At 44.8% G+C, this 27,303-nt stretch overlaps 1 protein-coding gene across 6 annotated transcripts in view; it reads left to right on the top strand.

The window, feature by feature from the left end:
* SCUBE3 (signal peptide, CUB domain and EGF like domain containing 3) overlaps nt 1–25,286 on the top strand; it is a 114,762-nt gene extending 89,476 nt beyond the window's left edge. For 5 of the 6 annotated variants that reach the window (XM_081865363.1, XM_081865365.1, XM_081865364.1 and 2 more), the window contains 14 exons: nt 1,371–1,487; nt 10,852–10,974; nt 11,833–11,949; nt 13,245–13,337; nt 13,422–13,538; nt 14,188–14,349; nt 15,438–15,641; nt 15,954–16,115; nt 17,237–17,404; nt 18,351–18,512; nt 18,785–18,982; nt 20,674–20,826; nt 21,662–21,741; nt 22,368–25,286. In XM_081865363.1, coding sequence (XP_081721489.1) covers nt 1,371–1,487; nt 10,852–10,974; nt 11,833–11,949; nt 13,245–13,337; nt 13,422–13,538; nt 14,188–14,349; nt 15,438–15,641; nt 15,954–16,115; nt 17,237–17,404; nt 18,351–18,512; nt 18,785–18,982; nt 20,674–20,826; nt 21,662–21,741; nt 22,368–22,517 — 2,006 coding nt within the window. In that variant the 3' untranslated portion in view covers nt 22,518–25,286. The remainder of the gene's footprint in view (nt 1–1,370; nt 1,488–10,851; nt 10,975–11,832; nt 11,950–13,244; nt 13,338–13,421; nt 13,539–14,187; nt 14,350–15,437; nt 15,642–15,953; nt 16,116–17,236; nt 17,405–18,350; nt 18,513–18,784; nt 18,983–20,673; nt 20,827–21,661; nt 21,742–22,367) is intronic. The other variant, XM_081865366.1, reaches the window with a different exon arrangement.
* Nucleotides 25,287–27,303: the final 2,017 nt, after the last annotated feature.

Below are 27,303 nucleotides of genomic sequence, written 5' to 3'. Positions count from 1 at the left end.
ACCGCTCACTGACATGATACCAGGTCACAACCCAGGCCTCAAGAGGCAACCGGCTTGGGTCTACAGCTGGGTTCAACATCAGGGCCTGTTTCGTTCTCCAAATCAGCAGCTGTAAGTTCTCCCCTCCCTTCTGGCTGGGGAAGGCAGCTGCTAACATGTGGTGTAGTGCAGGTGTTTTATTCTGACTGCATAAGGCCTGGCCCTAGGGAAGCTGGGCGTGTGTTAGGAGTTGAGGTGGGAAGAGTTGCTTTATGCTTAGGTTATGGCCCCTTTCATCTCCATCCAGGTTCTGCCTTCATGGCTTTCTTTTTATGAGTTTGTGGCAATTAGGTTAATGAAGCCAATGACGTAAACATGAAGCCAGTAGGCTGACTGTGGCCAACAGACTGTGCCTTCCAGCGCCAGTGAACTTCCCTTTAGGAAAAGAATAGGTGGCCCTGGCATCTCCCTCAGCAAAGACTCTACTGGGAAAGCATATTTTCTGCTTGTGGTTACTTCTGAGCATCTCACTGGAAAAGTGGCAGTGGAAAACTTGCAAACTCTCTTCCCATTCCCAGCCCTTTTGCTCCATTTGGGGTTCTTGTGTCAGCCCTGAGATTCAGCCCTTTGACTTGCATACAAAGTTGAGGAATGTGTTGGCCCTAATCTTGTGACGCACTCCCAAGCTGATACTTCTGTCCTAATTAGTCAGAAATGATTTCCACCTTTCCTCCCCTCCCCAGTTCTGTACTTGTAGTCACTGGCACTGTTTAGAACCACTTTTTCACTCATAAACATGTACTAAAGGGATGAGGGAAAGATCCCTTTATTCAGGCAGGCAGATAGGCAGTTTTTATCCCAGCATTCCTCCAAGGAGCTCAGAGCAACATACATGGTTCCCTTTCTTTTATCCTCAACAACCCTGTGAGATAGGTTAGGCTGACAGAAAGGGAGTGTGACTGGCCCAGTTGTTACCCAGTGAGTTTCATAGCTCTGGAGATTTGAAGCTGGGCTTTTACCTTTTTTCAACCTTCATGATTTTTAGTGTAACATTGTGGTTAAGAGTATTAAGGAGTAATTGTTGTGCATGAAATAATATTGAATATGTGTACTTCGATGCTTATTTTACTTGAGGGGGTTAGGTCTGACAATGCAGCCTGGACTGCAGAGGAAATAATGGCAGTTGGACATATATACATACACATACACATACACACACACACACATACATATATGTGTTTGCTTCTGTTAGAATGACTTTGACAAAAGACTGCTGGCAATGGGTACAGTTTCAAAATCTCTGGTTATTGAGGAAGTAAAATAATCCAGGCCTCAGGGATGTACTGTCTACTTGGTGGAATGTGGCTTATACACTCTTTTCCTGTTCCCAGATATTGATGAATGCTCCTTTGACAGAACCTGTGACCACATCTGTGTAAACACACCAGGGAGCTTCCAGTGCCTGTGTCACAAAGGCTACACACTCTACGGACTCACCCACTGTGGAGGTATCAGTGTGACAGATAAGGATGAGTGGGACTTGGCTGTTCTTTGTGACCTCTTTGGCACCTCTTTCTTGAACTTTAAACCTTCTACCTCTCTCAGGTATAACTGTCCTCTTTCTGTTCTAAGCTGAAGCCTAGTGACCTTTGACCTCCAAGGGACCAGTTCAGACTGGTTTTCATTTATGGACAGTAAGCTTTGAGAAAGTCTCCATTGCTCATGTAGTTTCTGCTTCACCCAAAGCAGGGTCCTCCCTGTAATATTGTCAGTAATCATTCAGCTCTAAGCTGAACACAGAACCTGGAGAATATCAGCAAGCCCAAGAGCTGAATAGAAGTTAGAAAACGGTTCTTGCACATTGGGTAGGTAAAGTCATTTTTAAATTCAAAGATGACTAAAAACTGTTCCTATTAATGTGCAAGGTAATATTCATGAATACTTAGTTTCTTTCAGAAGACACTGGTGCTGGCTTCAGTTGGAAATGAGACACTTTACTATGTGATGGTGGATCACAGGCACAGTAAGACAACTGCTGTGTTACTTATCAAAGATAGCTCTCCTGCATCTCATGTTAGATGGAAATCTTTAGGCAGGATGCTAATAGTTCGGATTGAGCTCAATCCATTGATTAGGATCTTGCATTCTAAACACCGAGGCCGTGTCTGCTGTCATGCATTGCAGTTTGACATTCCCTCGCACTCTGTGAAGTTGTTAGTAATGAAATTTAGACTGTGTAAAGACATGACCGTGTAGAGTGGTGTCTCTGATGTGATACAGAACATTACTGCAGTTTAGACCCAGCAGCTCCTGCCTTCGTGCTTCATGGTGCAGACATTAGTAGAATAATGTAGTTCGGGATCAGCTCATAATCAGGTTAACAGTGGGTGGCCATACAGGCAGTGAAGTTACCAACATAGACCTGTGAAAATCTGAAAGCACAGACATGAAGAGCCTTTCAGAGTACAGGTCATTCACTGTTTGTGTACCACAAATTACTGGGTGTCTGGTATCCCAGTGCTTCTGTCTGGATTATACTGGTGGCTTATCCTTTAAGACAGGAAAACAAAAGCAGGTCTGTTCACTGCAAGGATAAACTCTGCAAATCTAAACACTTGTTGGATCTCACATCATCAGCATAAACATATATATGTATGGTGCTGTCTATAATGAGTCACACCATTGGGCCATATAGCCCAGAATGATCTGTTCATATTGATAGTGGCTCCCCAGTATCTTGGACAGAGATGTACTCTAATCTTGCTGAGATCCTTTTGATTGTAATCACTAAGGGTGAAACCTTGGAACTTCTACTTCTAATACATGTGCTCTACTACTGATCTCTTCCCAAAGCATCTTGGTGGCCCTAGTCAGAGAATCTTTCTATGGTGAGTTGCTTATTTGATGGATTTTATGGACTGTGTTTGCCCTTGCTTGAAGTGTAGAGAATACTATAGTTTATGCAGAAATGTTTCATTTGAATGTTCTTTATAGTCTCTACATAATTTGTCCACAAAACAGCTCTAACACAACAATTCCAATTTTACACAAAAATTAAACTGAGACTTGCCCAAGCCAATGATTGAACCAAGCAAGGGCTGAACAGGTTTCTTAAAGCCTGGCCTACCATTCCTGCACCTGGACCACAAGAGAGATTTCCGCCCCACCCCCCTCTTTCTTGTGAGACCACATTTAGTGAATTATGTTTCCTAAAATATGTTTGCTACTCTTTCCAGAGAGTGGCAGGACCAGACATTTGTCTCTGCAGCTATAAACAAGGTGACAGGAACGATTTGTGTCTTGTCCAGTGGGATGTGAGTAGGGAAAACCCCACTGTGAGTTTTTGGCAGAGGATATGAGGTGGGTGGAGGGGAACTTCAGAAAGTTTTATGGTTTCTCAATGGAGGGGGAGGAAAGGGTTGGGGTTGTGCCAGCAAGAAAAATGGAAAGACAGATGGAAGGCGTGGAGGGGTTTGTTGGAGCGTGTTGCTGCAGCAGTGTGGCTTGCCACGATAAATATAAGGGAGAGTTATTTCTCTCAAGATGCCCTAGATTATACAGACTGAGGCAGATGCGTAAACAGACTGCAGCAATTACACGCACACAAACATGCACGCAAGCAAAGTATGCAGACTGGCAAAAGTGAAGTGCACCTGAAAACTGAAAACACAAATTCGCCCGTTGGGCTCAATTTGCCACTCCTGTCAAACTGGTGCAGATTCATGGTCTTCAGTGTGGTAAAATGTAATCACAAATCAAAAACAGCATATTGTCCGAGTGCCAATGTTGTCACGCAGCTTCGTAAGTATTGTTTAAACTGCATGCTGGACCTTTACTTGATGTCTGTCCAAAGTGTGCTAACATTCTGTGGTTGCCAAGTACAGATCCCCTCTGTACTTGCTGGAGATGAAGCTGTTTCTGCTTAGGCAACCAATTTTGCTCAGTCCTTTGCATGATAACAGGCAGAGCCCAGCTATGGATCACAGGTGTGGACACAGAAATCACATTGCGAAGAGACAGTTGTAGATGGAGTGTATCTGCATCACTAGCATATTTTGTGAGAAATGTCACATTTAATTGTCCTGCTAGGAGAGGCTTATTGTATTGAATTAGTTGCTTGCAAAGGAAGGTTTCATATCATTGTTAATCATAGACCTGAGATGCATATGTGCAGGAGGCTGCACGCTTCCGGTGCAATATTGCTAAATGGGGGGAGAGAGAGAGACACTGGAAATGCTCCTAAGAGAAACAAGGGCTATAGGGCTAAGTAAAGGTTCCTCCACCCTTTAATCTTATTTTGGTTCTGGGAGTGGGACTGGCGACTATGTATACACCATACATACAGTTCCCTACGAAAGCTCTGTAATGGATAAACTACAGCTCCCAATATACTTTGCAGGAAGTTATACACTATAACATTTTTTAACAGCGTTTCTGTGCACTACTCTGGTTTCGCCAGAAGCAGCTTAGTCATGCTGGCCACATGACCCGGAAGCTATACGCTAACTCCCTCGGCCAGTAAAGCGAGATGAGCGCCGCAGCCCCAAAGTCGTCTGCGACTGGACCTAACAGTCAGTGGTCCCTTTACCTTTATGCACTATAGATATGCTTCAAATGTATGGTGTGGTCACAGCTGAGAGAGAAGGTTTTACTCAATGCATACCTATGATATGAAAGTACAGCTGCCTTAGACTACCTAAGGAATTTGATTTGAAGGGTGGGCATCCAGGCTCATAGCACATCTTCTTTATGCACTGTGTCATGTTACCTGTTGAGGAAATAAACCAAACAAATTAGTACACAAGGGAGATGGGGACAGCTGGCTAGGTCACACACCGGAATAGAAAAAGAGCTAGATGCTATAATATATCACAAATTGAAAAATGAGTAATTAGACATTTGAAAGGGGGCTGTTTCCTGTTGAAGAAATCAAGCATCATTTTGCAATTTTTATCAAGAGAAATGTAGGCAGCACAACAGAAGATAGCAGTTCTGCTGCTTTGCTTGGCGCTGTTTGGGCCCTAGCCTCAGTAACATGAAGGCAATGAAATATTGCAAAGCTTGTAAGTCAAGATGGAAAGGTTTTGGTATTTGGGGGGCTTGTCTACATTTTGCATTCCTTGGCTCAGCTACAGTAAGTGATTAAGAACTTAAATTATATACCAGACACCTGCAGCCAGAGATTTGCCCAGTTAATCTGAAGTAATATGCAAATTTCTGCCTTCCTCACTTTTTCACACTCTTTTCAAAAACCGTCCTTCCTGCTCCAAGGCTTTGTATGATGAGGTTTCCTGCATCTCTCTTCTGCTTCCTTGATCGCATGACCTTCAGCCCTCACCCTCTCAATTCCAGTGCAACGTATCATCCGTACAAATTGTGTGGGACATTCCCCGTCTTCTTCCTTCCTCCATGAACCATACCCTCAGTTATTGTTCCTTGTAGGCTCTGTGTCCACCTTACAGGGGACTGCACTTCTAATCCCAAGCTCTTGTGTGCAGTGTTCCCCCATCTTCCGCCTTATTTTACCTCAACCACAACAATTTTGCATGGTTTTACATTCTACCTGCAGCAAGCATCCCTACAGGTTTCTAGGCCCTGCCTGATATTTTGTCCCTTCTGATTTCCCCACAACAGATGTATATACCAGTGCTGGTCACATCAAATGTTTAACCATAAACTTTATCACTTGAAATTATTTGAAAAGAGAGGATCAGGCAGACACCACTAGATAGTTTGATTGTCATTCATCTTGTTTTGCCAAAGTAGGACTTAACTCTGTGCTCTCCTGCTTTAACTTATGGCCTTATTTGAACATTCGTTACTCTTCTTTGGAATTCTCTGATTCACACTGAAAGCTGAAAAGGAATCTTATCCAAGACCACATCAAACAATTAATCCATTTTTCATTGCTGGTTTAGGACACTAAGCTCCAGGAATACTGTGTTCCCACAGTAAATTGGATTTAACCCTGTGGAGGAAGATAGAAGTGAAATTAAAAGGGATATGCTAGACAGGTCTTTTAAAATAAAAAATTAAAGGTATGTCCCATCAGTATCATTATTAGACTTCAGAGATAACTCAGACTCATGAGTTCAACACGATTATTAACCCAACCCAGTGCCAGTGATGGGCTATTCTGTGCCCTAGACAAAGCTAGCTACTTGCACTCCACAATTGTTTTAATTGCTAACTTCAGTGCTCAAAAACTGATGTCTTGTAGAAAAAATTGAAAAGCACAAAATTTGAAACTGCTAAATAATCTTTGTGAATTATGATGTTAAAATTTAAGTCTCTTAATAGTTTCAATTTCAGGCACATCAAAATCTTATCTGAAGAAGTGTGCATGCACACGAAAGCTCATACCAAGAACTGACTTAGTTGGTCTTTAAGGTGCTACTGGAAGGAATTTGTTTTGTTTTGACTATGGCAGACCAACACGGCTACCTATCTGTAATCAAAATCTCAATTTGTGTGCTTTTCCTTCTTGTGGTGGCATAAGCCTTGGAAGTCTTTGAGCTATTGCTGTAAGTCCACAGCACAGAACTTCAGCGCCAATATCTTTGTTTCCATTGTTCATCAGTGATTTTTCCAAATGCTTGCAGCCCTTAAGTACATCTTCAGTAGATATTTTGTTGATAGATACTGCATGCATGATACAGGAAGCCAAATAGGGAATTATAGTGGAGCTGTTGTAGCTTCTATGAACCCGACTGAAACAACATAGTAGAAACCTACTTTGAATTTCTGCTTTGGTCCTCGCAGTGCCTCTTCTTGGGCCTCATACTCAAACTGCCATTTCTTCCTCCTTTTTCCTAACCTGTTCTGTCCCAAAGTTTGGTAGTATTTCTAGCTCCTTTGCAATCTCAGTAACATCTATCAAAGCTTGTTGAAAACCCTCATCACACCTGGAGCCCACAAGGTAATTCCTGGTCACTTGCAAATGCCCTTGTCACTGAGTTTAAATCAGCTTCCTTATTTTATAGCATTTTGCTTGTGAGATTAACATGGAAAAGGATGTTGTAACATGCAATACCACAAACTGATTTATTTATTTATTTATATAGAGCATTTGTAGCCTGTTCTTTCACCAAAAAAAAGCCTCCCGAGTGGCTTACATAAAAACAAAACAAGACAATCGCTACCCACGGGTTTACGAGCTTACAAAAAGTGGCTTGCAAAAAGATGAATTGGCACAAACATCAGTTTGGGTTTGGGTTTGGGTTCCACAGTTTGGGTTCCACAGACTGACGTTTGCTCTGTGTTTTAGAGGCGGTATACTTCTGCATGCCAGTTGCCATCTTGCAGTACAAGAAATTGGGGGGGAGGTGTCAGATCCCCCCAAATAGCCCAATGAGGATTGAGATTGCTTAGTGGCTGTGGAGGGAGGCTGGGAAATGGAAAACTAGGGTGGTGAATGGAATGCACTGGAGTGGGTGGAATGTTGAACAACAACACTGCACACTCCTAACATTTTGCTGCAGGTCCCATTTGTTGACTGTATGAGGCATCTGGACACAAAAATGGGAAATAACTGGAGACAGCTATCACCACCATGCTTTGCTTTGTGCCCTTTGTTGCCCTCAGGGGAAGGTTGTCACATTCCACTCAGGATTATGGTTTTGAACCAGAATTCTAAAGGGGAGTGACATTCAGAAAATACTGGGGGCGGTGGATTCTTTACCACTGAAATTAGGTGAAGCAAAGTGTTACCTCTTTCTATCTTCAGGGAACTTCACAGACTCGCATGTGTTGCCATGAAGAGTGTGAGAGCTAAGAGTTGTAACTTAGTGGCAGACCATGTTCTTTGTATGAAAAATGGTTCAGTCCCTAGCATCTTAATGTAGGGCTGGAAAACACATCTTGGAGACCTGCTGTCAAGTCATTGTGGACCACAGCTGGGCAGCCAAGTGCAGCCCATTGCTGCTCTCAATACGGTCCATACTGAGAGCATACAAAGAGAACCCTGCCTTTTAAAAAAAGCTGTGTTAGAATTGCTGGGGAGTTCAGACTTTAACCTCCCTGGTAATCCCAAGCAGCTAGGGAGGGGGAGGTACTTTAAAATGGGGGGGGGGGAGGGCAGCCTAGGAGATGCTTGTCCTGCCTCTGCCCCTGCTCAAGTCAGGAGCTGGAGTCTAGCGTGAGTCAGCAATCAAAGAAAAACGCAGTGTCAGTGAAGTTAACTCTTTATTCAAGAAACCAAAATGGCACAGGCCTAGTGATCCCAGCAACTCTTCCCAGTAGGCCTGCTCCAACAAGTTGCAACGATTGAAGATCCCTGCTTTTCCACCACTCTCTAAGGCTCCCCCTCTCCAGGATCTTTCCCAAGCAGTCGCAAACAGCACCAGCACACAACCCCCCTCTTCATTTCTCTGCGTGTTCTAGGAGACCGGGGGGAGGTGAACTGCTTGCAGCAGGAGGGGGAGACTCCCTGGCTTCTTCAGCAGCCTGCCCCTCACTCTCCTGGCCCCATTCCACTCCAGCTTCAGAGTTGGAACTGCCCTCTGCCACAGCCTCTTCCTGCTCACCAAACCCTGTTACGTCTTCTGCTTCTGGCACCTCTTCCCAGTCTGCTCCCTCTTCTCCCCTTGGCTGCTCAATGTCATCCTACCACCAATCCCCTGGCTCTGAGCCTTCTTCCCCTGGGGTGCTCCAGCTGGTGCCTTCCACCACTCCTATGCATCCAGCCAGTCCATGACAGCCCAGCACTAGGTGCAGCCCTGCCCATTATATGTGGCCCTGGACACCCACCCGCTGCTGCATGTGGCCCTCAGGAACAAAAGGGTTGCCCATTCCTGGTCTAGGCAGTACTGAGCTAGATGCACCAAGGGTACAAGGTGCATTCCTAACTTTCTCCTAGCTAAAAGCTCCCTTGGGATGGGAGAAAGTGAGTTACATAAATAAACAAGATGAAATGGAACCAAGCCCAAGAATGGCTTGGCAGTGCCATATGAGTCAGCACCCAGCCTACTCCAAAGAGTTGGGAGCAAAGCCCATGACCTTAGTGTGCCCCATTGTGTGGGAGTGTGCTTTGGCAAAGCCTGGAAGACTGAAGCCTTTGTAAGTGGAGGTTTCAGAACAAAGCTCTTCCTTCATGAGTTGTTTTGACTCTTCCTCTCCCATTGTTTGCTCGCTTCATGCTAGACCTTTAGCATTGATTTCCATGGTTGTGGTTCTCTGTGTGCCATAATGGGGAGAGCTGCTGAAAGGGGGCAGCATTGGTAGACTGTCTGACACAGCTGTCTTTTGAACTTTAGCAACCAAGCCTTTCCATTTTATACTGATCTCTGCTCACAGTCACACTCTTGATTTCTGGAATGACTCTAAAGCAGGGTCTGATGAGTTCTTTCTCTCATCGTTGATTACCTATTCTTTATTGGCAAAGGTAGGGATGAGGCAGGCTTCCTGTACAATGGATGGGATTAGACATTTTCTATTGTGGGAAATATTAGATAGACTAAGCAGGCAGCAGGTTGCATTTCCTGACAGTTGCTAAGTTTTCCTAGAATAGGTTTAGAGCAGTTTTCCCCAACCTAGTGCCTTTCAGATTCCCCCACCCTGATTATAAATCCTATCAGCATATCCAGTGACCAGGGATGATGGGAGTTGTGGTCCAACAACATCTGGAAGGCACCAGATTAGGGAAGGCTGGTCTTGGGAAACAAGCAATATTTTCAAAATGTGCCTGCCCTATGTATTTTGGGGCCTATTTATATCTCTGACCTCCATTACCTCTAAAACGTCACTACCACCAGCTGATGGGGTTGTGCAATTGCATGTTAAGTGCTGAACTTGGCTTTTGGCAGACCACCTAAAAAGTGAATTAGCAGTAAAATATCAAAAGATGAATTTAGCCTGTGGCAATGCAGTGACACAAATGGCAGCATAACTGGGAGTCAGGATGGGCTGGCAGAAAAAGGACTGCCACAAGCTGAGAAGGTCATATTACTGACTAGGCAGCAGTTCCACCAGATGCTTGGGAATGTGTGTGGAGCAGGTTTGTATGTGGAGCTTAAGCCCTACTTAGCAGCAAGCTCATTTCCCTTGAAGCTCTAGTTTGGCCTTCCCAATTACAGCATGCTTTAAAAAATAAATTGTCTACCAGTCTAAACCTATAATAGGTGTGTGCACACTGGTGAATGGAACATAGGAAGCTGCCTTACCCTGAGCCAGATCTAACTCAGTATTGTCCGCACTGACTGGCAGTGGTTCTCCAGAGTTTCAGGCAGGAGGACTGAACTTTGGACCTTCTGCATGCAAACAAGATGCTCCACCACTGAGCTACACACTGAATGGATAGCCCTTGTGACCATCATGGAGCGCAGCATTCTAAATGTGCAAGGGAGGACTGTCATCATTTCTAATCATGCCACTCAGTATCAATACCTCTAGCTACATATTTTTCCCATTCTTTGTTAGCCTTTCCAGTCTGTTTTCCTCTGTTTTCTCCTCCACTGACAAACTTGTAAACTGTTGGAAGTGCGACTGCAGAGATCATCTAGTTTGTACTCTGTTTTATTTAAGAAACTTTGCTAACAGAAGCACCTCAAGGCAGGACCTTATGTCTTTGACTTATGCTGTAAACTCCCACGTATGCTGATGGCACAATATATACAGTATATGAATATTTGATCTGGCAGCTGTCTTTCCTGAATGACAAGGTGAATCAGCAGCAGAGGTTATCGTATGTTTTTATTGTCTTCTCTCCCTCTCCCTCCCTGGTCTCTTTCCCACTTACTCTTTAACACTTGGTTCTTTTTTGTCTGATTACCAACCCATATTATAGTTCTGGAACCAGAGTCTTGGATACTCTAATCAGAATGTTACATTTGTACTATGTTGTCATATTCATTGCATCTCTTCGTTGCCCTTCAGATGTCGATGAATGTAGCATCAACCGAGGAGGCTGCAAATTTGGCTGTATAAACACCCCTGGCAGCTATGAATGTACTTGCCCTGCCGGGTGCAAACTTCACTGGAATAAAAAGGATTGCATAGGTGAGTGTAGAAAAGGGCTGAGGTCATGCTGCCCTCCAGAGGCAGAATGTATTTCAGCAGGCAATGTTCTAGCTGAGGACAAAATTACTGTAGTAACTGAACAGAGAACAAGGAGACTCTGATGGTGTTTCCTGCTTGGCAGGGGGTTGGACTCGATGGCCCTTGTGGTCTCTTCCAACTCTATGATTCTATGATTCTATGAGACTAATTTTAATGTGGCATTGTTGTATGGCACTGTTTTGATAGTTTAAATTCTGATGCTGTTAAAAACCACAAAGTTATTAATGAGAATTCCACACGCTGGTCTGGTGCTGTGTAATGCAAAACTTCTCACCATGCTGTGATTTATCGAGAGGAGTGAGATTGCAGAACAGGTAACCACAACATTTTGCTCAAACACAGAAAACTAGCTTAAGTTTCGCAGAAATGTGTTGAACATTCCCAGGTGTTTTTTTTTTCTGCAATACAATAAAACCTAGAGAGGCATGTCCAAAAATGAAATATGAGATTCTTAAACAGCTGTCACAGAATCTGTGTTTGGAAATTCAGGCATTCTCAATTTTTAGCAGATTCTGCTCTTGCTGGTCCAGTAGTTACCCTGCATGCTTTTAGACTTTATTCCTTCAGTGGTGAGCTGAAAAACTCAGTACAACACATGCAGAGAAGTTGCTGTAGCAGATAAAAGTGGAAACAGTAGTACAGTAGTAGTAGTAGTGGACTAATACCTATTTACTTCCACTGGAGAACAAGGTTTGGCTTTGCACTGTAGCCATCCCAATAGTTGTGTGCTCTTTTTAAAATTACACCATCTCATCTGCATATTGCTATCATTGCTGTCTGTTGTTGCTTGTTCTTCAGAGCTGGTGATATGTTTGGCTGGTGCAGTATCTCCACGAGCCACACTTACCTGCAACAAGAATGGCAAGAAGGACAGCTGCTCCCTCACCTGTGCCTCTAAGGCTCGCTTTCTACCTGGTAAGTGCACCAATCTGCCACTCCTTCACCCCAGGAAATTTAATAGCTTCAGATTCAAGAGGCTGCAATATTTGGAGGCTTGTGGGCATTGTGCCATTATGGGACCCTGTTATTCTCTTGCTAAAGGTAAAGGTAAAGGGACCCCTGACCATTAGGTCCAGTTGTAGCCGACGCTGGAGTTGCGGCGCTCATCTCGCTTTATTGGCCAAGGGAGCCGGCGTATAGCTTCCGGGCTCTTGCTACAGGATTTTTAATCTTCTGTCCCCATTTTTCTACTGCATTTGAAGCCTTATTCAATTCCATTCCTCAGTCCTATGGTCTGTTCCCTTTTCTATTCCCACATAAGCTCTTGGAGGTTTTCGGCTTTGATTTCAGTGGCACTTGCAGGAGAAGGAACAGTTGAAAAAGAACTGGGATGTGAATGGAGGTTATTTGTGCTGCTTTAGTATAGCGCTTAACCCATGTGCAGGGCCATCATCAGTACTTAGTATCCTTGGGCAACTGCCAAGGCCCTGATACCCTAACAGAGCCCACCACTGATGCCTACCACTGATGTTGTGGTCCTGTCCAAGTGTTCACCTGATTCCAAAGGCTGAATAATATACACATTGGGACATAAGTTGTCACATTAGCTTAAGGATGTAAGTTTGCAAAACGGGAACTCTCCCCCTCTCCCACCACTGTGTGCAGCCTGTGCTCTTCCCAATTCTCCCCTGGAGGGTTGTGGAATCCTCTAAAACAGATTTAGGGGGTACATGGGAGGTGATGGATGGGGACGTTCCATTGCACAAGTGGAAATCTTTGGACTGGCAGACTGAGTTAATTTACCACTGCATCAGATGCAATCCCTGGCTGATTGGGGACTTTTTAAGTACTCTTCATGCATTTAGCTTTGGCTCACTCTCCCTCTGGCAAGGCATATGTGATCTCACTCATGAATGGCTCCCACAAGGCTGTGAGCCATGAGAATTTGCTCAGATTATCCACACTCTGGCACCATCTGTGCTCCTTTTATGTGCTTGTATTGCACTGGGATTCTTTGCTGGGTTGTTTATTCTTTCTGAATGGAAATCATGGGGGTGGGGAAACATAGTAACGGGTTCTGGCCAAAACTGGGCTGCTTTCATCCATATGATTGATGGGCAAGATCAGGCATGGGCTAATCTTTCAAAAATACATTTGGGGTTTGGGTTGGGCTGGGCTGGGCTTACAAATGCAGGCCCATGCAGGCATACATTTAGAAATATCTGGCCACAGGCCTCCGCTGATTACGACTTGATTCTTTCTCTTTGCAGAGTCTGACAATAGCTACACAGTGAGCTGCGGTACCCCAATATTGCGGCAGGGACCTCCACAGAGGCCCAGCAATGTCAGCCATCCCTGTGTTGGTAAGTTTGGTCTCCTGAGTCCTCAGGGCTCCTCCCGAGACTCGGTTGGCTCCCCTGATACTTAGCACCTGCCTTTTCTTTTAGAGACTGTCACTGCTCCAATCAAACAAAAGGCTTCCTTCAAAATCAAGGATGCTAAATGTCACCTGCACCCACGCATGAAAGGCAAGCAGGATGAGGTGGGCAGGAATGCTGCACTAGGTGAGGTACTCCCTCCTTTGTATGTCTTCTCAAAGTCTTCCCTTGGGGCTGTTTTCAGTCCTAAGTCTTGTATGTCACGAAAGCAGCTCTTTGGATTTAGCATGCAGTCCTTGTAAGCATTCTCTTGTGATGCTTTTAAGGACCAGGGAACTGTGCTTTCCACATTTGCCATAGTTGAATACTGCAACTATTAAAAACCAGCCACACACAGAGGGAGTTTGAGGCTCTTGGAGTCAAGGCTTCCTGCACTCACTCTTGGGCATGTGGTTGGGAAGCTGTGGAATAGCTGAGGCTTTTATGCTTTTGTGCCTTTGAATGTGTGAGAGCCCAGAAGCAGAAAAGAGAGGATAGAAGGATGAAAAGAACCCTAAGCGTGGGGGCCCTCCCCTCCACAGAGGATGATGTAGTGCGGAGGAAAAAACTGATAGCAATAACACCACAAATGGCTGTGTGGGATTGTATCATTGGGAAGTCGTGCCTGAGAAAGTGCCTTAGCTAGTGTCGGGTGGGTATGGGAGTAAAATGATGAGCTTCCTGCCACGGGATAAAGGAGAGAAGCCCTGCTTGGTTGTCACAGAGGAAAATGCCTGTTAGGATTTCAGAGAGAGCTTGCTTGGAGGATATTAACACCACGCCCCATCTTTCCTAGGTGGGGCAGCCCCTTGCTCAGATTGCCAGGTGACATTTGTGAACTTAAAGTGTGATTCATCCAAGAAGGGCAAAGGACGCCGTGCCCGCAACTCCCCCAACAAGGAGGTGACTCGCATCACGTTGGAGTTTGAAGCTGAAATCAAGCCCGAAGAAATTACAGGTAGAGAAGGTGACTGAGAAAGCTTGGCTTTCCCCTCAGGGATAGGGGACAACATCACAGAGTAATATGAGGAAGAGACCTCATGTTCCAGGAACACCCATCTCAGAAGAGAGTACAAGAGAAGGACTGGCTGACCCAACTTTCCTAGATATTGTTAAAAGATTGTTTAGAAAAGGCAATGTCTTGTTTTATTTATGCATACACACACTGTCATAAATATAGTAAAGGTAAAGGGACCCCTGACCATTAGGTCCAGTTGTGGCCGACTCTGGGGTTGTGGCGCTCATCTCGCTTTATTGGCTGAGGGAGCCGACGTACAGCTTCCGGGTCATGTGGCCAGCATGACAAGCCACTTCTGGCGAACCAGAGCAGCACATGGAGACGCCGTTTACCTTCCTGCTGGAACGGTACCTATTTATCTACTTGCACTTTGATGTGCTTTCGAACTGCTAGGTTGGCAGGAGCAGTGACCAAGCAATGGGAGCTCACCCCCTTGTGGGGATTCGAACCGCCAACCTTCTGATCAGCAAGTCCTAGGCTCTGTGGTTTAACCCACAGCGCCACCCACTTCCCTTGTCATAAATATATACATACACAAATTCATTGAAATTAATGACATGATTACTAGCTTAGGCCCATTCATTTTAGTGGGTATACTTAGTTGGATACAACTTTATAATATGATGAGTTCTTTAGTTCATAACATCTGGGGGTGGGGCGATGAGGTTGAGGAAATTTGAAATATATGAAGCTTCCCTTTTCTGACTCAGACCATTGGTCTGATTTATCCAGCATGGTGCACTCTGTTTGGAAGTGGTTCTGCTGGGCGTCAGACAGAGGTCATTCCCTGTTCCACTACCTGAGATCCTGTTAACTGAGGATGCCTGGGATTTCAGCCGGAATCTTCTGCATGTAAAATGTGTGCTGTACTACTTAACTATGGCCATTCCCCTAGCATGAGACTGGAATAGATTATGCTGATTTAACAGCAGCTGGAAATAAAAAGGGACATAAGGTTGTCTTTGGAAATGGGGTTTCTTCTTCCTAGTGCTAGGTTAAACAGCACAGTCTCATTCCCTCATCTCCAGCCAGCTGCAATCTGAACTGTGTGCGGCAGAAGGTTGAGAAAAAACTGAAATCGGCAATCAAAGCACTGAAGAAATCCATAAACCAGGAACGGTTCCTGATCCGCTTTTCGGGGATGGAATACGAAGTGGCACGGAAGCTGAGCATGACTCCCGAGAGGCAGGAGAGCTGTGGGCCGGGACAGGAGAGACTGGGACCTAAGTGTGGTAAGGAAACAACCTGAATTGGTTGGGGGTGAGGAAAGGAAGAGTAAAAGAACCATTTTCATATTAACTGCAAGCCTTTAGTGCTACACTGCTGCTCTGATGCCATTGCTGCCAAATCTAACATCTATGGCAGCCACATGTGCTTCTAGACAATAGATACGGTTACTGTGCTCATTCTTTTGAGGGCCTGAGCTGTATTATTGTAACATGGGCAAGGAGAGATCCTGGGGTCTCTGTCCTGCAAGAAAGACAAGGGTTATCTTGGGCATTGTCTTGGCACATGTGTCACTAGCGCTTTTGCCTCTCTCTTAGTTAGCTGCCTGCAAGGAACGTATTACCATGGTCAGATGGAGCAGTGTGTCCCTTGCCCTCCAGGGACCTACCAGGAGAAAGAAGGCCAGCTCTCCTGTGACCTTTGCCCTGGAAGTGATGCTTATGGGCCAGCTGGAGCAACAAATATAAGCGCCTGTGCAGGTACAGGGATGAGCTGCAAGGTACTCTAAACCTATAGCTGAGGTCCAATATCCTAGGACACTTGATAACCTGTCCCAGAGTAGCCAACAGTAGCTCTCGGAACTAGAATGAATTAGTGGCCACAGCAAAGGGAATGGAATTGGTAACACCCACAAAAAAATAGTACTGCAGTGATACCTGCACTTTCCCTTCCACACCAAAGAATGGCAACTAGTTCATAAGCATTGGCCCTAAACACAACATTTACAAGAGGCCTAGGATGGTGGTTTTGTATGTAAGTAACTGGCATGGTAGCCACTTCCAGCTTTGATTCACTACTGCACCCTTTGCACAACCTAAGGACCTCCAGATGTTGGGGCTACAATTCCCTTCATCCTTCACCATTGGCTAAGGTGATGGGAACTATAGACAAAATATCTGGAGGAGAAGGCTGACTAGAGCAGTGTCTCAGTGTTCCCTCAGAAAAGGGCCCCAAAGATAGCTGCCAGATTGTGCACAAGATGCTTTACTTCCCCTCTAGCATTCCTCCTGCCCTGTCACTCTGGAGCTAGTTCAGAAGTACAGAAAAAGCTACAGAGGCTACAGCTGCTCATATGTTCTAAACTGTTTCCTAATTCCCCAACTAATGACAGGGAAACAGCTGTTGCCATTGATTGCACTCAGAAGTATGGCAGGACGGGCAGCTCGGAGGTGCACCTATTATTGCCATGCCTGACAGTTACTCTTAAATGGCAAACTTTATTTAACGTAATTTGTTAAATAAAGAATCTGGGCTTGTGAAGCTGCAGCCACGGGGTAGTTCAGCTTCATGACCCATTTCTTCCAAATCTGTTTACGTATTTATTTTGGGGGAAATACTTCACATCCAGAACTTGGATAAAATGGATCCGATTGTGGCGTTTCTCCTTCATACCATGGGCATTATCACATTCCAGTACAGAGGCAGAAACATTGCCCTAGGCAATTTCTGGGATGGCCGACGGTTCTCATGGTGCTCTCCCATGGCTCAGTTATATTATAGTGCATGTTGCATGCTGCTGGTACATTAGAAGCAATGTGTATAGGGAGACAATACTTAATCTGGACCAATGAGTATCTCTTTTCTCCTGCATGGCCCACAGGTCAGTGCCCCCCCGGCCAGTATTCTGTAGACGGTTTCAAACCCTGCCAACCATGTCCACGCGGCACCTACCAACCGGAAGCAGGCCGAGCATTGTGTTTCCCCTGTGGCGGGGGACTGAACACTAAGCATGATGGAGCTTTCTCCTTCCAGGACTGTGATACCAAAGGTATGCTTGGGACAACAGCACTGTATAAGACAGGGATGAGGAACCTCAGGCTTGGGGACCAGATGTGGCCCTCCAGACCTCTCTGTTTGGCCCTCAGGCCTCTCCCTATGCCGCATCTCTCACTGCCCTGAATTGCACTCAGTTTGAGCGTTTTTGCCTGGCTGGAACAAGTCCTTAAACTCTGGTAATGTGTCTTCCTTGGCTGGATGGAAGACAAAGAGGTGTGTGTAAAGAAACTAGCTAAGAATAAATCATGCTAGTGCTTCAGAATGTTCAGTAACCCACCAGGAAGTCCCTGGGTTGAATCTTGCCTTTGGCGTGAGCTCACCAGGTGGCCTAAAGCAAGCTACTGTTAGCCCCAGCCCTTCCCATCTGCAATATGGGGGATTATAATGCTGACTGACCTTTCAGGGTTGTTGTGAACATTACAACTAGATAGCCTATGGGAAGTACTTTGGACACTTAAAAGTGCCGTACAGTATTATATTAATATCAATATGGTAATAAATGGAATCCCTGTATTACAAGGGATTCCATATGTCAGATGGTAAAAAAATACATATTTAGGACTAATGTACATTTGGTCAGGAGGCAGAAAGAGAGGTTAGAATCATAGAATCAGAGAGCTGGAAGGGCCGCAAGGGTTATCTAGTCCAACCCCCTGCACTGAAGGAATATTTTTGTTCAGTGTGAGGCTTGAAGCCACGACCCTGAGGTTAAGAGTCTCATGCTCTGCCAACTGAGCTATCCATCTTCAGCCAGTGTTACTATGCACCTTAGTGCTCCTGCGGAGTTTGCCTTGCATCCTTTCAGTGATATTCATCAAGCCTTCTTGCACGATTAGAGAAAGCAATGTTACCAGCAAATTAACTGCCCCAAATAGCTTTTCATTTCCTTGTATTATTTTGGCAGTCTCTGACACTTTTCTCTTCTCTTCAATGTATAGTTCAATGTTCCCCGGGCCATTATTATAACACCAGCGTCCACCGCTGCATCCGCTGCGCCGTAGGCACTTACCAACCTGACTTCCGCCAGAACTACTGCATCACATGCCCTGGGAATACCACCACAGACTTTGACGGCTCAACCTCTGTGTCACAATGCAAAAGTATGCTTTGTTCTCTGCAGACTGCATGTAACAGAAGTCATTTGCTGAAATTATCTCTGTTTCATTAGCTTCCTATTGGTTTTCCTTATGCATGCAATAGTAAAGTTTATGGACCTATCTGTACCTGTGTTTACACACAACTCTTATATAGCCACACTGGCATACATAGACTTGTGTCACATCTGGTGCTTATGTCCCAGGTCTCCCTTGGCAACCAATCAGGTTCAGCTTCCCAGATAACATCCTAATGATCCCTATGTGTTTTGTTGCAGACCGTCAATGTGGAGGGGAGCTGGGAGAGTACACTGGTTATATTGAGTCTCCCAACTACCCTGGAAACTACCCTGCAAATGTGGAGTGTACTTGGAATATCAACCCACCGCCAAAGCGCAAGATTCTTATTGTGGTGCCTGAAATCTTCCTGCCGTCTGAGGATGAATGTGGGGATGTCCTGGTCATGCGGAAAAACTGTAGGTAACCAAATGCTGTGTAGGGGCCATGCAAAAAGGGTAGTGTGGCGATGGGGACTTGCCTAGGTTTCCTCCCCAATTTCTGGACTATGGAAACCTCAGGAGCCATGGAGACTCTGTCTCCCTGCCAGCATGAATAAGTGATCAAACCAAGTGATTTGTGTGCCTGCCCTGGCTGATGGAGAGACAGGATGGCAGTTCCATGACTGGGGACCAAGCCAGTGCAAGCAGCTTTGTAGGTCAGCTGAACTGCTTCCTGCAATGCCATCCCCTGCTATCTGCAGTGGTGCTGCTGCAGAGTAGTAATGAGCAGGCGAGAGCTCCTTCCAACAGACTGTCATAGTGTGCAAAGTGCTTGCATTCTGCTGCTGGAGATTCTGTTTGAGACTTCTGGTGGCTTACAGTGCTGACACCTACAGGATATTGGGGCAGCTGCAAATATCTGGTGTATCCTGGATTAAGTGAAGCATATTATACCCTTGAACTGAAAAAGCAGAAAAGGTGATTCTAAAAAGCAGGTGTACAGTATATGCTTTGAGCAACATCACAGTAAGGGTGTAGCCTGCACAGCCCTCACTGATCTTACAGCTCAGTTGTCTCTGTCAGCCATGGTGATGGACTTGGGACCATTGTATATTTTCCTCCCTGCATCCATCAATATGGCTCTTGTGGGGATCTCTGGAGCAGTTTCCCCATCTTGGGCATGGGGAACCTCCAGTCTTTGAGCCGAATTAGAACCAGCAGGGATCCACATTTGGCCCATGAGGGCATTTCCTCCAAACTATGCTCACCTGACATCAGATGTGGGGCAGGTAAGGATGTGGCTGTGAAGGAACAGTTATGAATTTGAAGTCTGCTCTTGGTTGTTCCTTTGCAAATGGAGCTAGCTGACAGCATAGATCAGTGTTGACAGTGAACCCCACTAGGATCAAGTGCGCTAGGAAGTTCCTGGTACTGGAGCCAAGGGGACTCGATGTCAGCACTGATCAGTGCTGAAAGGGAGCCTGTTGGAACACATGCTTTCAGCACCAGCCAGCTAATTGGTACCTAAAGTGCCCCTCCAAAGGGGCTTGCTGCAGTTCCCACTTTGAATCCAAACCATGCCAGCAAAGGGTCAAAATAGAGAATCCGTTTGAAGTCATGCTGCCAGCACAAGTCAGCTGACTTTGAATTTGTCACCTGGCAGCATACAGAAATCAGATGACTGACAGGTGAGTGGACTAACCCACCTGTCAAAGTAGTCCATGGAGTATATGGCAGGGGGTAGGTCAGGATCTGGTCCGCTAGCCAGGAGTTTCTCCACCCCTGCCCTAGATGGTGCACCACATTTGGCTCCGCAAGCTCTATCTTTCCTGATGTCTCTTCTGCTTGCTTTACCACTAAGCAAATGAATCCGCACTTCTTTACTTCTGCCTCACCGCCCCTGAAAAGGAAAGTTGCCTTCAGTAGTTAAGCTGCCAAATGGCATTCGGCTATCCTCACAGTTTATAACCTTGGAAAGGAAAACACACTCATTTTTGTCTCGCAGATGTTAGGACTTCAGCAAAGGAAGCAGGAAGAGCTTTGCTTAGATTTCAGCAGTGTTTTCCTTTTTGCTTAGCCTTCCTAGATCTTTTAATGGAGTTTATCTTGGGGTGTGAGATCTGGGTAATTCCACACAACACATGGTCCTGTTCTGTTCTGCCTTGCAGCATCTCCTTCCTCCATCACCACCTATGAGACATGCCAGACTTATGAGAGACCCATCGCCTTCACAGCAAGGTCCCGGAAGCTGTGGATCAACTTTAAAACTAGTGAAGCCAACAGTGCCAGAGGCTTTCAGATACCATACGTCACCTATGATGGTAAGAGAAAGGACTGCAGGTGAATGAAGGGCAAATATCTAGAGGATGAAGTGGGGCTGTAACCTCCTGCTTTTAACGCTATACTGTCCCCACTCCTCAGAGACCATGCACTAAGCTTTCCTTGCCAAGAGAAGGCAAAGCACATACAACTCTTTGTTCATAAGCTTCTGCAGGTGTCTGTGCTCAATGCATGGGCTTTAGGAATCAAGGATAGCATGATGTCTGGGGCAGTGCTAGGAGGCATAGCCCCTCTGCATCCTCCATGTGCTTGCCCTACATATGGATGAGCATCTGCATAGGACGAGCATTTTGAGGCCGGTGAGTGGTTAAGAATGGGGGCATGGTCTGAGGTGCTACTCCCCCCTTCTGCATTCTGATTTGCATGCAAAATCTCTATATGGTTGGATGGCACAGCCTCTCCTCCTCCTCTGCTGTTGCCTTTTCTTCCCTCTCCCATCTTAGTCCATGATGTTGCTCCCTTCATCTCTTTCTCTTTCTGACCTGGATTGCACCCGGCTGAGGGAGGGAAGAATGAGGCGAGTCCCTTGAACAGTCTCCCTGACCTGTGGTCACTTGCAAACTCAGAGCCAGTGTTTGGCTGCCCTCCTTTGTACACCCCAAGCCAGTGAGCCGTTTTAGAATGTGGAATTGGGTCAGAATTTGGGGGGGAATAAAGGAACTACTCCAAAGAAAGAGACCATTGAAGCAGCTTTGTGCAGCATCAAATTCCTTTTACCATTGTTTGTAGGTACGTGTTTCTTTCAAATAATAGCAGGTGTGTTAATCCCTTGCTTTTTCTTCATTATCCCTCCCACTTCCTTTCTCAACAATGTAGAGGATTATGAACAGCTTGTGGAGGATATTGTACGGGATGGCAGGCTATATGCTTCTGAAAACCATCAGGAAATACTGAAGGTGAGGCTGCTTTTCGTGTTATTGGGGTGATAGAGCATGTGCTTAGCATGCATATGATTCCAAATTCATGCCCAGGCATCTCCTCTTGAAAAAAGACTAGGAACGATTATGTGACTTGTCCTTGGAGAGCTCCTTGCAGAGGGTGGGGAAACATTGAATTGATGACATAAAGGGCCAACTACACATTATGTTACATGTGCACTTTAAAGGCCATAGGTCCCTCAAAAGCCATCTACAGTCATACCTTGGTTTTTGAACAGTTCTCGAATGTTTTGGCTCCCATACGCTGCAAACCCGGACGTGACTGTTCCGGTTTGCAAACTCTTTTTGGAAGCCGAACGTCTAACAGGGCTCCCATGGCTTCTGATTGGCTGCTGGAGCTTCCTGCAGCCAATCAGAAGCCGCACTTTGGTTTCCAAACATTTTGGAAGTCAAACGGACTTCCGGAACGGATTCCGTTTGACTTCCAAGGTACGACTGGATTCTAATCCCTATAGTGGCAGAGCAATGAGTGAGTAGCCGTAGGAGCTACCTGTCTGCAAGCAGCCCCTGTGGAGTTCTGCCGTGTGTGCTACACCCCCTTGCTCCTAAAGTTACCATGTCCATTCTGTTTGTTTTCCCTGCAGGACAAGAAGCTGATCAAAGCTTTCTTTGATGTGCTGGCTCACCCACAAAACTACTTCAAATACACAGAGAAACACAAGGAAATGCTGCCACGATCTTTTATCAAACTCCTCCGGTCCAAAGTTTCCAGCTTTCTCAGGCCTTACAAATAGCCTTGTGACACTTTTCACCAGCCTTCCAGGCTCCTCGACAGCCAAGAAAACTTTTTCTTACACTTAATTCTTATTTTTCAATGACTTTTTCCTACAAATACAAACCCCATTTTCTCACTATGCAGATGACTCTAACCATTGGTCTTCCCTTGGCTTTTCTCCAAACCAAATTCACTGATGACATTGCCCTTGGAAGAAGCAGCTGGCAACCATCCCCTGAGCTTTCCATACTGGAGCCTCAGCCCATGGAGTTCACATATCCCAGTAAGTGATACACTCTTCACAAGTGGCCTCTACTGGGACCTGTAACTCCAGGGCAGTTTCCGCCTTCTCCCATATATGCAAATTATGTACGGCCCCTTCTGCTGCAAGGCAGTTGCCAAAGAGGCTGTTTGTACATCTCTCTGCACACAATTGTCTGCTTCTAGATAGAAACAACCCCTGCTACCATATCATGCTCCACTCCTGGGACACAGAAGAAACGGGGAGACATTGAGCAGCTTCTAAGCAGTGGAACCGGTCCAGCTGAACTCTTTCGTAAAGAATTGGGGGCAAAGGACACCCAGAATGCGGAAGGTTATGCCTTATTTATCAGACTGTTGGGGGAGTTTTTAAAAGAGAAAAATAAACCAAGCACAGTCTTGCAGAGAGGATCAGACAAAATAAAGTGTAAGTTGTGGGGAGGAAGATCATGTAAAAGAAAATGACGTATCACAGAAGTGTGAAAGTAAATCGCCCATGTTCGTGATGGCAAGTTTGGTGACTTAAGAGCATCGTTTCGTGACGGAGTCTTGATTTTTTGCATTCAGAGAAAACATTGGCCTAGCCACAATCTCACATGGAATGATGTCTGGAAAAAGGGGAAGAAAACATGGTAAAAAGTGAGACTTTCCAATGTGATTTCTCCCCCTTGGAGACTGGTGCTGAGAGATCAGACTTCTTATAAGCTCTGCCAAAGAGTAACTCAATGACAAAAAAAAAAAGCAAGCAGTGTGAAGGGCAGGAGTGAGTGAATGTTTGTGCACTAGGACGTTCTCCTTTCTACCTTTTTCATATTATTAAGTGCAATCATTTTTGAGTTGTCTTTATATTATTTAGAGGGAAGTTTTTTTTTCTCCTAGAAACTACAATATTTATACCTGCCTGAGAAAAGAGAATGTGTGTGTGTTTGTGTGCGTGCATGTGTTAAAATGAAACAGAAATGAATACAGACAAGGATTTGGGGAAATGGTGACTAAATGTGACGTAAGTTTTCAGCTCTTGGAATCTTTTCTTTTTCCTCACCACAGTAAATTCCAGTGTAAATCCTGAAGATCAAGCTCCTTGATTATCCTGTAACCAATGAAAGGGACACAGGACTTGCGCAGAATTTTTCTAGTGACTTGGAAATTACCTTTTGGCCACAAGCAGCTCTTGAGAGTAAATTCAATTCAATATCAAGAATGCATATTAGGGATCACATATTGGAATGCATCCCTGTATTAAAGTCTTCTAGCATTTTCAAAGTGTCATCTAACCTTCACTCTTTCTGACAAGTTAGCTTTGCACGGGCAGGGAGGTTTTGATATATTTGAACCTGAGGGTCCCCATTTAGATATTGAGGTGGTATAGTTCATTTTCTGAATGTTTCAGTAGGCTCTTATTTCTCAAGAGGCGCTGGGGCTCAAGTTTCTTGGGAATTTGCATCGTCCACCTGAAGGCTCTTTCCCCTAAACTCAGAGCTGTAGCCATGAATTCTCAGTGAGAAGGGGGTGCTCTCTGCCCCTGCTCAGAGGTACTGTAGTCTTCCCTTTTTCAAAGCCTGAGTTCAGCACTGAACTCTGGTTTTGAGATGAGCTATAGTGAGCCCTAACTTGAAAACTGAAGTATGCCATTGTCAGTTTAATTCTTCCCTATGTAAGGTCACTTGTCAGTCACTGATCCATAATCCAGTGCAAATACTAGTGATGAAATCCCAACTTCTATGGGTGAAATTGTTGCCTTCTCTGAGCCATGACCTGAAACTAACAATTGGAAATGTGTCTTAAAAAGCTGCAAGGCTTCACTTGGATCAGATCATCTCTGTTTCCTGTAGTGGTATTGAAGCTTTTCTGCCTGAGTGTTAATAGTTTTGCTTTTCTTCTCTTTTGGATCCAGAATTGGAATTTGCCCCATTAAATTTACTCTAATCATATCAGCATTGAAGTTGAATTGCCTCTGATGTGAACATTTTTGCAGTACTTCAGCAGGACATATGGCATCATAGTAACACCTAAGAATTCATATCTGGCTCTGATGTCATCATATTCAGCAATTTCTTACGGCATATAAGCATTTGTTTATCTGGAGAGGGGAGGTCGAGATGCTCAAGTCCAATTGCTTACTGTAGGCAAAAGTACAGGGCCAGCTCTGAAGGAAAAACTTGTATTGAATTTGGCTTAGAAATTCTACCTGCTTTCCTTCTAGCTAGAGCCCTTGTTTCCATTCTATGCTTAATGAAATATAGAAAATCTAAAGGTTTGAAAAGCTGAAAATTCCATCTCAACATAGGAAATATAACAATTTAAAACAACAAAGCTGAAATATTTATAATTGCATTGTGCAGTAATCCACAGTCCAGTATCTCCTATAAAGTAATGATTAAATGATGAAAAAGGTGTAGTCCATAAAGTTATTTGCACTTGATAAAAGAAATTGTATCTGAACTTGTAAAAAGAAAAGTTTGCATTTCATATTGTCTTTTTTTAATTATTAAATGGAATTTCTTGGTGTTGTGTTGATCTTTCAGAAGTGCTTTCCACTGCTCTTATTTGTAAATGCCAAATTCATAGCATTGCTACTGCTTAGAATTTTGTTCTGTTCCTTTCTCTCTTTCATTCCCCTCTGGAAACTGACTGATTTTGGCACTACAGTGGTACCTCAGGTTACATATGCTTCAAGTTACATACGCTTCAGGTTACAGACTCCGCTAACCCAGAAATAGTACCTCGGGTTAAGAACTTTGCTTCAGGATGAGAACAGAAATCGTGATCTGGTGGCGCGGCAGCAGCAGGAGGCGACCCCATTAGCTAAGTGGTGCTTCAGTTTAAGAACAGTTTCAGGTTAAGAACAGACCTCCGGAATGAATTAAGTACTTAACCCGAGTTACCACTGTATAAGGCTTTAAGATACCAAGAGTTCTTTGAGCTTCAAAACCTCAAAAAAATTGAGTATTTTGGTATGGCCCATAATTATGCCAGATGAAGTAAAATAAAGCCAAATTGGTATTTTCTCAACCTTAAAAAGGTAAAGGACTCCTGACAGTTGAGTCCAGTCGTGAACGACTCTGGGGTTGTGGTGCTCATCTCACTTTACTGGCCAAGGGAACCTTAGTTTGCTTTAAAACTTGGGCTAATAGCAAAGAGGACCATACCCAGAATGGATCCTGTTAGGATAGGAGCTTAGAATTACTGTTGCTTGCACATCGTTGTTGCTGTCCTTGCATGTAGTGCTGATCCTGTTAGTATACTTTGATTAGTGTCAGGCAGTCCACAGACACAGCTGATGTCTGGCTTTTTGATGGGCAGCATATATACACACCAATCATCCACAAAAGCACTACTACAGTCTTTGGAGAAATGAAACATTTGCCAGTATTTTTAGCAACTAATGGTCCCTATCACTAAAAGAATAAAAGGGTGAAACTAGATGTTATGGAGAAGGGATTCTTCAACTTTCTATTCCCAATGTTCACCCGAGACAGCTGAAAATGCCTGAGGCTTGCTTGCCACAAAATGGTGTAGGAGCAGAGTCAGTCAAGAATTGGAGGCAGTGTCTGGCAAGTCAGCTGGAAATTACAGACATCGCTTTCTTCTTTCTTCTTTGTCAGGTCAAAGGAGTTGCATAGGTAAGATGACCTCAGGAGGCTCTAGCTCAGGCTTCCTCAAATTCAGCCCTCCGGATGTTTTTGAGACTACAATTCCCATCATCTCTGACCACTGGTCCTGCTAGATAGGGATCATGGGAGTTGTAGGCCAAAAACAGCTGGAGGGCCGAGTTTGAGGAAGTCTGCTCTAGCTGAAGAAGCCTTTTTCTTTTGTATTTTTCCCTTCCCACCCCCACGTGCCTCTCAAAGAATTTTTGCCCATCTTCTTAATTTATTTCCCCATTTCCCAACATCCTGTGCCTTGCACTGGCACAAGCAGGTCAAGGGAGTTGTAGCCCTATCCTGCAATGTTCTGCAGCAGCTGGCATTTAGAGGAATCCCACCAGTGATCCTGGATGTACCATATAGCCATCATGACTAGTAGCCTTCAAGAAAAATAAATAAAATAAAACGTCTGGGGAAACAATAGGGCTGTGTATGGAAGAGATAGATGGTTTTTCTAATGCTTGACACATGGTTCATTTAAAGGGCTGGCGAAGAGCTCCACCACTTTAATCAGAGCTGTCTCCAGGATTTGGGGGGTGGGCGCTGTTGGTTCTGGTACCCTCAAGAGAGCACTCCCTAACTTGAAAAGGTGGAACATGCTGAGAATTCTTTTAAGCTGTGCCTGATCTTTTTGAATACTCTGTGTGCAGTGAAACGGTAGCACTGTTAAGACCATGAGTAGGCAAACTAAGGCCCAGGGGCCGGATGCGGCCCAATCGCCTTATCAATCTGGCCATTGGACGGTCCTGGAATCTGTGTTTTTACATGAGTAGAATGTGTCCTTTTATTTTAAATGCATCTCTGGGTTATTTGTGGGGCATAGGAATTTGTTCATTTTTTCCCTTCAGAATATAGTCCGCCCCCCGCCCCAGGTTTTAGGGACAGTGGACTGGCCCC

This window comes from Podarcis erhardii (genome assembly GCF_964252035.2).
Source record: "Podarcis erhardii genome assembly, chromosome: 6".
Taxonomy (NCBI): domain Eukaryota; kingdom Metazoa; phylum Chordata; class Lepidosauria; order Squamata; family Lacertidae; genus Podarcis; species Podarcis erhardii.
Note: the sequence above shows the minus strand (reverse complement) of the source record. Positions and strands in the feature narration are given on the sequence as shown.